The sequence below is a fragment of the Salmo salar genome, chromosome ssa25 (genome assembly GCF_905237065.1).
Source record: "Salmo salar chromosome ssa25, Ssal_v3.1, whole genome shotgun sequence".
Lineage (NCBI taxonomy): Eukaryota > Metazoa > Chordata > Actinopteri > Salmoniformes > Salmonidae > Salmo > Salmo salar.
The window spans coordinates 23,214,761-23,230,342 of record NC_059466.1 but is presented as its reverse complement, the minus strand read 5'-3'; the positions used below and the strand labels follow the sequence as shown (position 1 = coordinate 23,230,342).

At 44.0% G+C, this 15,582-nt stretch overlaps 1 protein-coding gene across 1 annotated transcript in view; it reads left to right on the top strand.

Moving 5' to 3' along the window:
* Positions 1-7,294, top strand: part of gli2a (GLI family zinc finger 2a) — a 103,095-nt gene extending 95,801 nt beyond the window's left edge. The window contains exons 13-14 of the mRNA XM_014173702.2: positions 562-910; positions 2,725-7,294. Of these exons, the coding sequence (XP_014029177.2) occupies positions 562-910; positions 2,725-5,072 (2,697 nt within the window). The 3' untranslated portion in view covers positions 5,073-7,294. The remainder of the gene's footprint in view (positions 1-561; positions 911-2,724) is intronic.
* Positions 7,295-15,582: the final 8,288 nt, after the last annotated feature.

Genomic DNA, 15,582 nt, shown 5'->3' with positions numbered 1-15,582 from the left:
ACACACACACACACACACACACTTTATTCAGTTATATTCTTCTGTGGCCTAGAGATCTGACAGTAATGTCTATCAGGCCATGATAAAAGTAATTATCAAATTAATATTCAAACATTCCCGTTGACTGTTCAGCATGTGCGCCGAACAAATAGTTCCAGCAATCAAGCTGTGATCAAGACTCTTTCTAGTTCAGTTTGTGTCAGAAATAACCACTGTCAACACTTGACTATGATGAGAATCACAGTATCCCCCGTCCCTCCACTAGACATGTTTCCTTAATTCTATGATAAATAAGATTATGAAACTATGGCTAGGCTAAATAATTCATTTAATTTGTGGTTTTGCAAAGTTTACCTAATTTATTAATCAGAATTTTGCAACTGTATTCCAGTATTTCATCTTGAAGCATATTTTTTATAATAACAATGCCCTGTCTGACAGTGATACCCGTTTCACACTATCATGCCAATCCGAACCAAATCGACTAGAGTAATGTGAAAAGCCCTTAATAGGCTTGATTTGGTGTCTAACCTGAACCACCTATCCTGTCCCCCTCTCCAGACGTACCAATCCAGCCCGGGCGGTCACTCGTCATGTAGCAGTGAGCCGTCGCCACTTGGCAGTGCCCACAACAATGACAGTGGAGTAGAGATGGCCCTGCACAGTGGGGGCAGCTTTGGGGACCTGAGTGCACTGGATGACCCTCCCATGGTGGACTCCTCCACCCTCTCCCCCCGCAACTCGGTGGGGGTGGGTCTTGGGCTTCATAAAGGGGGAGGAGTCACCATCAAGCTGGAGAACATCAAGAAGGAGAGGCTGAAGAATGTGAGGGACTCTTGTCCCTGGGCCAACTCTGGTCCTCAGGCACCTCAGGTCCGAAACACCAAGCTGCCTCCCATTCCTGCTGTTGGTAAGTGTGAAGTTCTATACTGGAACAATATAGTTTTTGATAACAACTGTTTTTAAGAACCTGCAATAATGCTGAAGGATTAGTAAATGATAATAAGGAAGAAAAAAATTATTGTGTAAAAAATATTGCACATCCATAATAGGAGAGATTGAGTTGAGAGGAATATGTGAAGAAGCCTTAGACACCTAGAAAGGGGGTTTGCCCTACAGTGGCTTGCGAAAGTTTTCCCCCCCTTGGAATTTTTCCTATTTTGTTGCCTTACAAGCTGGAATTAAAATAGATTTTTGGGGGTTTGTATCATTTGACTTACACAACATGCCTACCACTTTGAAGATGCAAAATATTGTTTATTGTGAAGCTACCTTTTGCAGCAATTACAGCTGCAAGTCTCTTGGGGTATGTCTCTATAAGCTTGGCACATCTAGCCACTGGGATTTTGCCCATGATTCAAGGCAAAACTTCTCCAGCTCCTTCAAGTTGGATACGTTCCGCTGGTTTACAGCAATCTTTAAGTCATACCACAGATTCTCAATTGGATTGAGGTCTGGGCTTTGACTAGGCCATTCCAAGACATTTAAATGTTTCCCCTTAACCACTCAAGTGTTGCTTTAGCAGTATGCTTGGGGTCATTGTCCTGCTGGAAGGTGAACCTCCGTCCCAGTCTCAAAAATTCTGGAAGACTGAAACAGGTTTCCCTCAAGAATTTCCCTATATTTAGCGCCATCCATCATTCCTTCAATTCTGACCAGTTTCCCAGTCCCTGCCGATGAAAAACATCCCCACAGCATGATGCTGCCACCACCATGCTTCACTGTGGGGATGGTGTTCTCGGGGTGATGAGAGGTGTTGGGTTTGCGCCAGACATAGCGTTTTCCTTGATGGCCAAAAAGCTACATTTTAGTCTCATCTGACCAGAGCACCTTCTTCCATATGTTTGGGGAGTCTCCCACATGCCTTTTGGCAAACACCAAACGTGATTGCTTATTTATTTTCTTTAAGCAATGGCTTTTTTCCGGCCACTCTTCCATAAAGCCCAGCTCTGTGGAATGTACGGCTTAAAGTGGTCCTATGGACAGATACTCCAAACTCCGCTGTGAAGCTTTGTAGCTCCTTCAGGGTTATCTTTGGTCTCTTTGTTGCCTCTCTGATTAATGCCCTCCTTGCCTGGTCTGTGAGTTTTGGTGGGTGGCCCAATCTTGGCAGGTTTGTTGTGGTGCCATATTCTTTCCATTTTTTAATATTGTATTTAAAGGTGCTCTGTGGGATGTTCAAAGTTTTGGATATTTTTTTTATAACCCAACCCTGATCTGTAATTCTCCACAACTTTGTCCCTGACCTGTTTGGAGAGCTTCTTGGTCTTCACGGTGCCGCTTGCTTGGTGGTGCCCTTTGCTTAGTGGTGTTGCAGACTCTGGGGCCTCTCAGAACAGGTGTATATATACCGAGATCATGTGACAGATCATGTGACACTTAGATTGCACACAGGTGGACTTCATTTAACTAATTATGTGACTTATGAAGGTAATTGGTTGCACCAGCTCTTATTGAGGGGCTTCACAGCAAAGAGGGTGAATACATATGCACGCACCACTTTTCAGTTTTTTATTTTTTAGAATTTTTTGAAACAAGTCATTTTTTTCATTTCACTTCACCAATTTGGACTATTTTGTGTATGTCCATTACATGAAATCCAAATAAAAATCGATTTAAATTACAGGTTGTAATGCAACAAAATAGGAAAAATGCCAAGGGGGATGAATACTTTTGCAAGGCACTGTATATGTTATAATGTGGCTCCTTTTGTTGGTTCCTCAGGTTCCCTTCTGGAAAACTCTAATATGATCGCTCCACCCGGGCCCTACCCTGGTCAGCGTCTTGGTGACCTGTCGTCATGTGAGGTGACCATGCTGAACCAGCTAAACGAACAGGGCCGCCGGGACAGCAACACCAGCACTGCCAGCTCAGCCTACATCAGTCGGCGCTCCTCTGGCATCTCCCCCTGCTACTCCAGCCGCCGCTCCTCCGAAGCCTCGCAGTTCAGCAACCGCCACAACAACATCAGCTCAGCCGACTCCTACGACCCCATCTCCACAGACCTGTCCCGTAGATCCAGCGAGGCCAGCCAGTGTGGAGGTGGAAACCTCTCTAGTTTGCTCAGCCTCACCCCTGCCCAGCACTACCATCTCAAGGCCAAGTATGCTGCTGCAATCGGGGGAGCTCCACCTACACCTCTGCCCAACATGGAGCGTATGAGCCTCAGGACCAGGATGGCCCTGTATGGTGACCACTCCCAAGAAAGAGAGAGCTTATCCCACTGTCAACTGTTCCACCCACCTACCGCAGCAGTTCCCAGACGCTGCAGCGACATCGGCTACAGTAGCTATAGCATGATGCCCCACGAGGTCCCTGGGAACCTTCCCCGGCGAGCCAGCGACCCCGTCCGCAGACCTACCCTAGACCCACTGTCCCTTCCACGAGTCCAACGCTACAACAGCATGAACAGTATGAACCCCAACAGTGTGATGCCTCCTCCCTCTGCCGACCGCCGGGGCCTGGCCATGCAGAGCTACACGCGATCCGACGGAAGCCTGCACCACCACCCCTTCGCCCCACGGCCCCCCAGCATCTCAGAGAACGTGGTGATGGAGACCATGGCCGTGGACGGGCTGGACCATGCAGGAGATGAGGACATGGTGCTGCCTGATGATGTCATACAGTACCTCAGGTCTCAGAACACTGGCCCCGGCCAATCAGCAGGCCCCGCCGACTACGCCAACAGCCAATCACAAGGCGGATTTCAGGTCCAGGGGAATATGACCTCCTCCCAACAGCAGTTCTATGGGCAGAGGAGGATGGCAATGGTGGATGCCAACATGCCCCTGTCTGGGTCAGGCCAGGCTCCCCTACCCCCCTACCAGATGAGCCCTGGGTCTGGCTCCCAGCAGCAGCAGTACCCAGCCTCTCACAGTATGAACAACAAGAACAACATGCCAGTCCAGTGGAACGAGGTCAGCTCAGGGACTGTGGATGCTACAGCCACCTCCAGACTCACCAAGCAGAACCTCCTCAGAAACAACAACCTGGCCATGGTCCAGCAGAGACAGAACTTTGGGCATTTCCAGGGTAGAATGGGTAGTAACAGTAACCAGCAGGTGATGCCCATGAACCAGAATATGGCGCTACAAGGCTACACCCAGAGAAGCAACTCCCAGTGGATCAACTCTGTCCAACAGCAACAAAGGCAGCCATGCAGCATGAACTATCCTGAGCAGATGAGTCCCCAGCAAGGATATGGCCAAGAAATCATCCCTGTCCCTAACTCTGGATCTGGGAATGGCAGCCTACGACCCAACTTTAATGGCATGGCACTGCCCAACGGCAGGGTGATGGCTACACACAACAATCCTGATACTCAGATCTACAGGTCAAGGACTCAGGTTGAAAGCTATGTCCCCCACATGATTCAGGTTGACCAGCAGAACTACAGTATTTCTTCTCAGCAGCAAGACGTCAATACTGGGAACAGAGTTGGGATGCAGCCCAGGCCTCCCATGGAGCCCAAGTCTATGAGCAGTAGACAACACTCAGGGTCCAGAAGTATGATGCAGCAGAACCGTTTCCCTCAGTCTGACTTACATCACAACACCAATGAGGCCAGTCCAAAGAGGCCGGGTGGCACCGCAGCACATACCGGCGGACATAACAGAGACTCAAACTCCAATGCTTCAATGTTTTATGCTGGCCAGATCCAGATGTTTGAACCCAATAACAACCACAATGTGAGCTTCAACTCCCCCATGTCCCCCTTCATGGGCCAGACTCCGGGAGGCACCACTGTTACCATGGCATCTCCAGGGGTCAACCAGGTCACCAGCACCGTTGACTCATCCGGCTCCTCTGGATCGATCTCTGGCGTGGAGCATGCCCAGATCGACTTTGACGCCATGTTGGATGATGGAGACCACTCCAGCCTGATGTCAGGGACCCTCAGCCCCGGACTCCTCACCAGCCTGTCCCAGAATTCCTCGAGGCTTACCACCCCCCGTAACTCTGTGACCCTGGCCTCTGTGCCAGCAGGAATCGGTAATATGGCCATCGGAGACATGAGCTCCATGTTGACCACCCTGGCTGAGGAGAGCAAGTTCCTCAACATGATGAGCTAAGGCCTTGGCTGTGTCACAATAATCTCTCCTTTCTCCCGAACTGTGCACTTGTTAACTTCCCTTCTTGGATTTGAAAGAAAATGTACAGAAACTCCCTCTAGCCTAGCCCATGCCCCACCAATCCAATGCTTTTAATTTTGTGGGGAGTAGGGAAAGAGTGCACACTTCGGAAGGAAAGAAAGATTATTGGGATGCCCCATTGTGTATTCAGACCATTTCAATGAAAAATGTACTATAAAAGCACTGATTATATGTAACAATACCTTATGGAAATAGTTACTCTTCAGGAGCATGTCGATCTCCGCTGGCCTGTATAGAGACTTCGCTTATCCAGTAATATGTCATATTTGCTCAAGTACATTTTAAGTAGTGTTTGTGTTGAGAAAGTAAGTATAGTAAAGACATAAGGAACATTTTAAAGACATAAGGAGCATTATCACTGTTTTGAAAAGCCATACTTTGTATCTACGAATAAGAATAGACCAGGGTATAAAAATACATCAGCAAATATGTGTCCATTGCTCCGTATTTGTTGATGTTTGTTACTCTTTAAAAAGCAGTGCACTGAAAGCAGTTCACGAAGTGCCTTGCTAAATAGATCATGTTTGAGGAATATGTGAATTCATGAAACATACATACATGTAACGATGTTGCCAGGTAAAAAGGCATATGGAAATATTAGAATAATTTTCTCATTACGACCTTTGATCATGTTTATAGATATACTGTATGGTACGTGCTTTAAATTATGTTAAAGAGACTTGATTATTGCAAGCTAAGTACAATATGATGCAACTATAGAACATTGTGATGCTACATTGTTAACATCCATCCATGTATAGAGGAGCTTGCAGTGGAACAGAATCCCATGCAAAGCTAGAGACGGTTTTCGTGGACCCAGATTAAGCCTAATGAAGGACTAAAAAACATGCTGAGTGGAGATTCTCAATTGAAAGTGATTTTTAGTCCAGGACTATACTTAATCTGTGTATGTGAAACCAGCCCCTAGTGTGCAGGAGATGGCCACTTGTCATACTGTATAAAATATCTTCCAAGTGCCCTCCAGAAGCTGTACAGTAACCCTCTAAGGACCCTCCTCTTTGTGAGACTGACTGTATGATAAAAAAAAGGACAGAGATCTGCCTCAGTGTAAATCAGTCTGTGGAGACACGCTAACCTGGACTCAGGGGTAGACGTAGCATAGTACATTTAAATACGGGACACTCCTATTAGTATGATATGTTACGTTTCGTATGTTATGTATTAATTTGTGGATGCCCATCATCCATTTCGGATGGTATGTTATGAATTGCAATTCTTACAATATTTAACGAATTGCAATTCGTTCAATATGTTACTAATTTGCAAAACATATGATATGTTACAAATTCCAATTTGTTGGGCTTAGCTAGGTGGTAAGGTGGCTAATGCTAACATTAGCTGGGTGGCCAATGTTAGCTAGACTAGGGGTTAAGGTTAGCAGTTGGATTAAAGGATTAGGATTAGGGGAAGGTTTAGCTAACATGCTAAGTAGTTGCAAAGTAGCTAAAAGTAGTAGGTAGTTGCAAAGTTGCCAAAATGCTAAAGTTGTGAGATTCGAACACTCAACCTTTAGGTTTCTAAACGTTTGTGTTATATGCCTACCCATCCACCCTGACCAAACACCCTACTTCAATTTTTGCCTTAAGTAACCTTCTCTCTTATGTAACCAATCCAAACTAAACATATCCTAATTTGAGTATCCCTGATTTACATTTACTATGTTACGTCTAGTCTATTAGACCAGGCTGTACACACAAACCCTGTGCCTGTCTAGGATGTATCAGATCTCTGAAGGAATATGCTAGTACTCCATGTGTACTCGGTGGACATGATTACACACTAATTTGTGGATTCATTACCCCTCCCTACTTACTGAGCTAGACATGGACTATATGGAGAATCAAATAAGGGATGAATTACTTTGATTACAAATCATATCAAGAACAATGAAACACCGCAACCTCCTCAGTTTTTATTTTAGTTTGCTTGCTGGAATTAAAGTAGCCTTAACGTATGTACAGGTATGCTGCCCATCCATTTTACTATGCTGTGTGTGTGTGTGTGTGTGTGTGTGTGTGTGTGTGTGTGTGTGTGTGTGTGTGTGTGTGTGTGTGTGTGTGTTGTATATAGCTTTTGTACATTTCAAATACAGTATCTCAGTTTTTTCTGTTTCAACCAAAGTGCTGTGTCGTGTCTCCTTTGAAATCACATGGTCTCGTCCCTCTGGGACACATGAAAGCAAAGAATCGTTATTCAAACTCTTCTGCACACACCCTAATGAATTCTAGACACCATGAAAACCATCCTCATGTCAAAGAATTCATCTTGATCAAAAATACACTGGACGTGTCGGAGATTATATTTGTAATATTTTTTTCCTACATCATGTTTACACCGTGAAGAGAGCAGAGTTCACCTGTTCAACAAGTTGAGGGGATCCTACCCATAGAATTGCATAGGATCTTTATGATTCTACCCTCTTATTAACACTGCCCATACGTTTCATATCATACATCATTTTTTCCTGGTCATTTATACCCACAAACTTTTTACTGTTTATAGCTAATTTTTGTGTTAGCTGATGTAAAAAAAATATGCATTTGCTGTTGGAAAAATATCATCTAGCTACAGCATTTGATGCTTATCGGTAAACGATGCCTAATGTTCACTTAGTTCACGTTTTGAAGGGTAATTTTATCATAGATGAAGGTGAGTGGTGGTTAAAAAGAAAAATATAACAACATAATAAGTTACTAGTAAATAATGTTGGGCAAACTTTTTCTCTTTGATCCCTTCTCTTTCATAAATTCACAAAACATATTTACTTAAACAGGCTCCATAGGTATGTATCTTGTGAGGCTTTTACAGTTTTTTTTTTTTACAACGTTGGCGAGGGCAAATATTCTACCTCTGAAAACCCAGACGAAAAAGGATCCTCCGAAAACACAAAACACATAAAGAGCCGTTTCTAAAGTTAGCTGGCATGTTGTCCAAAATCGACAGTGGCAGGCGGGCTCTGAGGAAAGGTTTTTCAGGAATCACATAAAATGCACCAGTGGAGAAAGATAAAAAGAAAGACAGACAGAAATAAAGGGAGAAGGAAAAAGAGGGAGGGGAAAAAGAGTGTGTGTTGAAGGAGAGCCAGAGAGAGGGGGCTGTAAAAGGGATGACGCGTGGAGAAAGTGTAAAGAAAGGGGGAACAAATGATTTTACTCTGACAGGCAGCGGAACTCTGCTGAGGATCCTTTTGATGTTTGTCACTGATTGCTCTTGCCACTGGAATTCCTTATTCTCTCAGAGAAAAGAAGGGAGCAAAATAGCCCGGGGTAAGAAGGGATCTCAGAGAACAAGATGTTAACACGGGAGCCAAGATGATCAGTAATGGACAAGGCACTAACTAATTAGACAAGAACACAAACGAGGTGATACAAGACTCAGAGAGAGGGAGAACTGAAGATCCAAAGAGATGGCCTGCCTGGCCTGGCATGCAGTCTCAGAGCATCACATTCTAGAATAGTGTACTCCATGCTGCTTGGTCCCATGGTTCCAGTGATTCCACACAGAGATGCAGTTTTCTAAGAACAGGGAGTGAGGGGGCTGTGATCTCTGACTTTCTCTGTCCCTCTCTCTCTCTATCCATAACCCCTCTCCACTCAGCTGTCCCCTAGTTGGTAGACTCTGGGCAGCTGGAGGAAGGAGAGAAAAAGAGAGGGGAGGGAGGGCAGGGCTTTTAGCTGCTGAGGGAATGCATGAAACAATGCCACCAGACATTACAATTCGCACTAGGTTCAGAGATCTCACTTTTTTATTTTTTTATCTCAAGACGTTTCCCTTTGTGCATAAGTGTCCTTAGTGATTTATGTTGCTGGCAAAAGTCCACTAAGTAAGCACCTCTTCCTATCCTCATCCTCTCACATGTCAAGATCCACTGCTTTAATAGTAAGCAATTTTCATCAGCTCTCAAAATCCTCCCACTTTCTAATGGTATAAGGGAATCACGTTACTAAGCAGTTAAACTGAACTCAGTCGGGTGTAAACAATAGATCATTGCTTGTGGGGCGGAGTGAGTTAAATACCTCACCATAATACAAATAAATCCACCAGGAGTACTCCATTTGTTGTTGAAAGAGACAATGATAAGCCTAAGAACAATGTCCCACACAATGTTTGATCTGTTGGCTATCTATATATACTGCTAAAAAAAATAAAGGGAACACTAAAATAACACATCCAAGATCTGAATGAATGAAATAATCTTATTAAAGACTTTTTTATTTACATAGTTGAATGTGCTGACAACAAAATCACACAAAAATAATCAATGGAAATCCAATTTATCAACCCATGGAAGTCTGGATTTGGAGTCACACTCAAAATTAAAGTGGAAAACCACACTACAGGCTGATCCAACTTTGATGTAATGTCCTTAAAACAAGTCAAAATGAGGCTCAGTAGTGTGTGTGGCCTCCACGTGCCTGTATGACCTCCCTACAACGCCTGGGCATGCTCCTGATGAGGTGGCTGGACAGTCTGTGGTGCAACGTGGCGTTGGTGGATGGAGCGAAACATGATGTCCCAGATGTGCTCAATTGGATTCAGGTCTGGGGAACGGGCGGGCCAGTCCATAGCATCAATGCCTTCCTCTTGCAGGAACTGCTGACACACTCCAGCCACATGAGGTCTAGCATTGTCTTGCATTAGGAGGAACCCAGGGCCAACCGCACCAGCATATGGTCTCACAAGGGGTCTGGGGATCTCATCTCGGTACCTAATGGCAGTCAGGCTACCTCTAGCGAGCACATGGAGGGCTGTGCGGCCCCCCAAAGAAATGCCACCCCACACCATGACTGACCCACCACCAAACCGGTCATGCTGGAGGATGTTGCAGGCAGCAGAATGTTCTCCACGGCGTCTCCAGACTCTGTCACGTATGTCACGTGCTCAGTGTGAACCTGCTTTCATCTGTGAAGAGCACAGGACGCCAGTGGCGAATTTGCCAATCTTGGTGTTCTCTGGCAAATGCCAAACGTCCTGCACGGTGTTGGGCTGTAAGCACAACCCCCACCTGTGGACGTCGGGCCCTCATACCACCCTCATGGAGTCTGTTTCTGACCGTTTGAGCAGACACATGCACATTTGTGGCCTGCTGGAGGTCATTTTGCAGGGCTCTGGCAGTGCTCCTCCTGCTCCTCCTTGCACAAAGGCGGAGGTAGCGGTCCTGCTGCTGGGCCTACGGCCTCCTCCACGTCTCCTGATGTACTGGCCTGTCTCCTGGTAGCGCCTCCATGCTCTGGATACTACGCTGACAGACACAGCAAACCTTCTTGCCACAGCTCGCATTGATGTGCCATCCTGGATGATCTGCACTACCTGAGCCACTTGTGTGGGTTGTAGACGCCGTCTCATGCTACCACTAGAGTGAAAGCACCGCCAGCATTCAAAAGTGACCAAAACATCAGCCAGGAAGCATAAGAACTGAGAAGTGGTCTGTGGTCACCACCTGCCGTACCACTCCTTTATAGGGGGTGTCTTGGTAATTGCCTATAATTTCCACCTGTTGTCTATTCCATTTGCACAACAGCATGTGAAATGTATTGTCAATCAGTGTTGCTTCCTAAGTGGACAGTTTGATTCCACAGAAGTGTGATTGACTTGGAGTTACATTGTGTTGTTTAAGTGTTCCCTTTATTTTTTTGAGCAGTGTATTTATAGATATAAATGGATAGAATATATATATGCAATGCATTTGGTTAGTAATAAGTCCCCTTGACTTTTTCACATTTTGTTACGTTACAGCCTTATTCTAAAATGGATTCAATAAAAACATTTCCACACGATACCCCATAATGACCAAGCGAAAACAGGTTTTTAAAATAAATATGATTTAAAAATAAAAAAAACAGAAATATCTTATTTACAGAAGTATTCAGACCCTTTGCCATGAGACTTGAAATTGAGCTCAGGTGCATCCTGTTTCCATTGATCATCCTTGAGATGTTTATATAACTTGATTGGAGTCCACCTGTGGTAAATTAAATTGATTGGACATGATTTATATAAGGTCCCACAGTTGACAGTGCATGTCAGAGCAAAAAACAAGCCATGAGGTCGAAGGAATTGTCCGTAGAGCTCCGAGACAGGATTATGTTGAGGCACAGATCTGGGAAAGGGTACCAAAACATTTCTGCAGCATTGAAGGTCCCCAAGAACACAATGGCCTCCATCATTCTTAAATGAAATAAGTTTGGAACCACCAAGACTCTTCCTAGAGCTGTCCACCCAGCCAAACTGAGAAATCGATTTGAAAAAGGCACATGTGACTCAATAAAAGGTACATGACAGCCTACTTGGAGTTTGCCAAAAGGCACCTAAAGGACTCTCAGACCATGAGAAACAAGATTCTCTGGTATGATGAAACCAAGAGGGAACTCTTTGGCCTGAATGCCAAGTGTCACGTCTGGAGGAAACCTGGCACCATCCCTACGGTGAAGCATGGTGGTGGCAGCATCATGCTGTGGGGATGTTTTTTAGTGGCAGGAACTGGGTGGGTAGTCAGGATCGAGGGAAAGAGGAATGGAGCAAAGTACAGAGAGATCATTGATGAAAACCTGATCCAGAATGCTCAGGACCTCAGACTGGGGCGAAGGTTCACCTTCCAACAGGACCACAACCCTAAGCACACAGCCAAGGCAACGTAGTAGTCTCTGAAAGTACTTGAGTGGCCCAGCCAGAGCCCGGACTTGAACCTGATCAAATATCTCTGGCGATACCTGAAAATAGCTGTGCAGCAACGCTCCCAATCCAACCTGACAGAGCTTGAGAGTATCTGCAGAGAATAATGGGAGAAATTCCCTAAATACAGGTGTGCCAAGCTTGTAGCGTCATACCCAAGAAGACACAAGGCTGTGATATTAGTTTTTTTGTTTTTATAATTTGCTAAAATTTTTTAAAAAACAGTTTTTGCTTTGTCATTATGGGGTATTGTGTGTAGAGTGATGAGGGAAGTGCATTTTAGAATAAGGCAGTAATGTAACAAAATGTGGTAAAAGTCAAGGGGTCTGAATACTTTGCGAATGCACAATGTAAATATACAGTACCAGTCAAAAGTTTGGACATACCTACTCATTCAAGGGTTTTTCTTTATTTCTTCAATTTGTTTTACATTGTAGAATAATAGTGAAGACATCAAAACTATGAAATAACACACATGGGATTTGTTAAACGAAACTAAATATATTTAATATTTTAGATTCTTCAAAGTAGCCAACCTTTGCCTTGATGACAGCTTTGCAAACTCTTGGCATTCTCTCAACCAGCTTCATGAGGAATGCTTTTCCAATGGTCTTGAAGGAGTTCCCACATATGCTGAGCACTTGTTGGCTGCTTTTCCGTCACTCTGCGGTCCAACTCATCCCAAACCATCTCAATTGGGTTGAGGTCGGGTGATTGTGGAGGCCAGGTCATCTGATGCAGCACTCCATCACTCTCCTTGGTCAAATAGCCCTGACACAGCCTAGAGGTGTGTTGGGTCATTTTCCTGTTGAAAAACAAATTATGTTCTAACTAAGCGCAAACCAGATGGGATGGGGTATCGCTGCAAAATGCTGTGGTAGCCATGCTGGTTAAGTGTGAATTAAATTCTAAATAAATCACAGATAGTGTCACCAGCAAGGCACCCACATACATCACACCTCCTCCATTCTTCACGGTGGGAACCACACATGTGGAGATCATCCGTTCACCTACTCTGCGTCTCACAAAGACACGGCGATTAGAACCAAAAATCTCAAATTTGGACTCATCAGACCAAAGGACAGATTTCCACCGGTCTAATGTCCATTGCTCTGGTTCCTTGGAACAAGCAAGTCTCTTCTTCTTATTGGTGTCCTTTAGTGGTGGTTTCTTTGCAGCATTTTGACCATGAAGGCCTGATTCACGCAGTCTCCTCTGAACAGTTGATGTTGAGATGTGTCTGTTACTTGAATTCTGTGAAGCATTTATTTGGGCTGCAATTTCTGAGGCTGGTAACTCTAATGAACTTATCCTCTGCAGCAGAGGTAACTCTGGGTCTTCCATTCCTGTGGCGGTCCTCATGAGAGCCAATTTCATAATAACACTTGATGGTTTTTGTGACTGCACTTGAAGAAACTTTCGAAGTTCTTGACATTTTCTGGCTTGACTGACCTTCATGTCTTAAAGTAATGATAGAGTGTTGTTTCTCTTTGCTTATTTGAGCTGTTCTTGCCATCATATGGACTTGGTATTTTTCCAAATAGGGCTATCGTCTGTATACCACCCCTACCTTGTAACAACACAACTGTTTGTCTCAAACACATTAACGCATTAAGAAGGAAAGAAATTCCACAAATGAACTTTTAAAAGGGTACACCTGTTAATTGAAATGCATTCCAGGTGACTACTTCATGAAGCTGGTTGAGAGAATGCCAAGATTGTGCAAAGCTGTCATCAAGGCAAAGGATGGCTACTTTTAAGAATCTCAAATATAAAATATATTTTGATTTGTTTAACACTTTTTTGGTTATTATGATTCCATATGTGTTATTTCATAGTTTTAATGTCTTCACTATTATTCTACAATATATAAAGTAGTACAAATAAAGAAAACCCTTGAATGAGTAGGTGTGTTCAAACTTTGACTGGTACTGTATATGGATGTGTCAAATGTATCATTTGAAAAGTTACTTATTAAAAATGTAGTTATTTGTCACATTTGACTACTACTACTTATTTCTCTGAGAGTGAGGCGTATATAGTGTTTTGCAATAAAACATGATCATTTGTCTTTCTGAAATGAAACCATCAAGTGATAGACGTCAAACAAATACGTATGTCATTGAACAACCCCATGCCATGATTAGGTGGTGAAAAAACACACCAATCTCTTTTAGAATTTCTTTAAACAATAAAAGCTCATTCTGAAAATGGATATAGAGCGTTTTGGAATGAAACTCTTCATATCTACACAAGACCACTAATCATGCAATTTTATACATCCATTACTGAAACATTAGATAGCACACACAAAAAGAAAGGAGATCAAAAGAGGCTGTACATTCACGGAGTGTGAATGAGAGTGGATGAAAGAATCTCATTCTATTTTTAGAAACAACAGTGTGTCACATTTTCACATTTGACCCAAGAGGGCAGGTCATCATAATAAAGTGATGGGACTGGGGCCCTCTCTCTATCTTTATCTCTCCATCTCTCTCTGTTTCCCTCTCTGTTTTTCTCTTTCTCTCCCTCTCTCTCTTTCTCTCACTCTCATCAAAATCTTCCTGTACACAGCCCAGTCCATTGAGATCAGAGGGACGTGACCTGCGTCAAGGGGCACCTTCTACACCAAAGGGGCCTTGGCCTATCACCCAAGCCTCCAGGCAGTAGCCTATGCAACACTATATAGCTCAATCTGACACCATATGTTATCACCCTAGTCTCAGCCCAGAGGATGTGCACGCTCCTCCATGAAGGACTGCATTGTAGCCTGACTCTGGGTAGAGACCATAGAGAAACAGGACCTTGCTATGATCCGTGACCTTTCATATATACGCTGCTACTGTGACGAAGCACTGGAGAGGTCAATGGCTACAAGGGGGCAAGAGCTGTGTGGGCTGTTAAAGAAGAATGCATTTGTGAATGGGGTTTGGGTTGAGGGCAGAGGATTGCTGATTGAAGACTTCTGTGCGCGAGAGTGAGAGGTAAGGAAGAGGCGAGAATGGATGACCCTGTTCGAGCCCTAGCTGGTCAGGGAGGCTCATAGTTCCTTTTTTATGTTTATAATGTATTTCCCTTTCCTGTTGTAATTGGCCTTTGGGATGGATACACCCATCACCACTCCACCCCTGACCACTCCACCCACATAATTTTCCTCCGGAAATTGCTGTTGTAAGGACTTTATAACTTAAGAAAGTGTACTTTTTTTATCATTATGTATGGAAACCTCAACTTTTAAAAGCTTAATTGAGCCAAACATTCTGTTTAATAATTGTTTTATAATCTGAAAGTTGAGGGGGAGTTCAATTGGCAAAAAATAATCTGAGCAAAGAGTTATAAAACGATCAAGTTTAGTACTGTAAGTAGAGGCAGTTCAGTTTTGGCTAACGTTCTACTGGTTTGGCTCACTTGTGTCTTTCTTTACCCAGGCCACTAACCCAAGAACCTACCTTAAACCTCCCTTTAACTATAAAAACCCTCTAATTTCCCTGTTTTTACTTCTGGGGGAATCACACTAATAGGCTGAGCGGTGTCCACCCAAACCCTGACCCTGTGACCTCCTAGTTCTGGGACTGAGAAACAGACCTAAACTAGGGATTCAACAGAGTGGAGCACAGTGGGCGGGGATGGAAACTCCTGCTAGGCTCTCCTGGGTGCCTATTTTCAAAACGTCACCATTGCAATTATACCCCAAAATACAAACTGAAATGACAGTTTGAACAGCAGAACAGCTAGA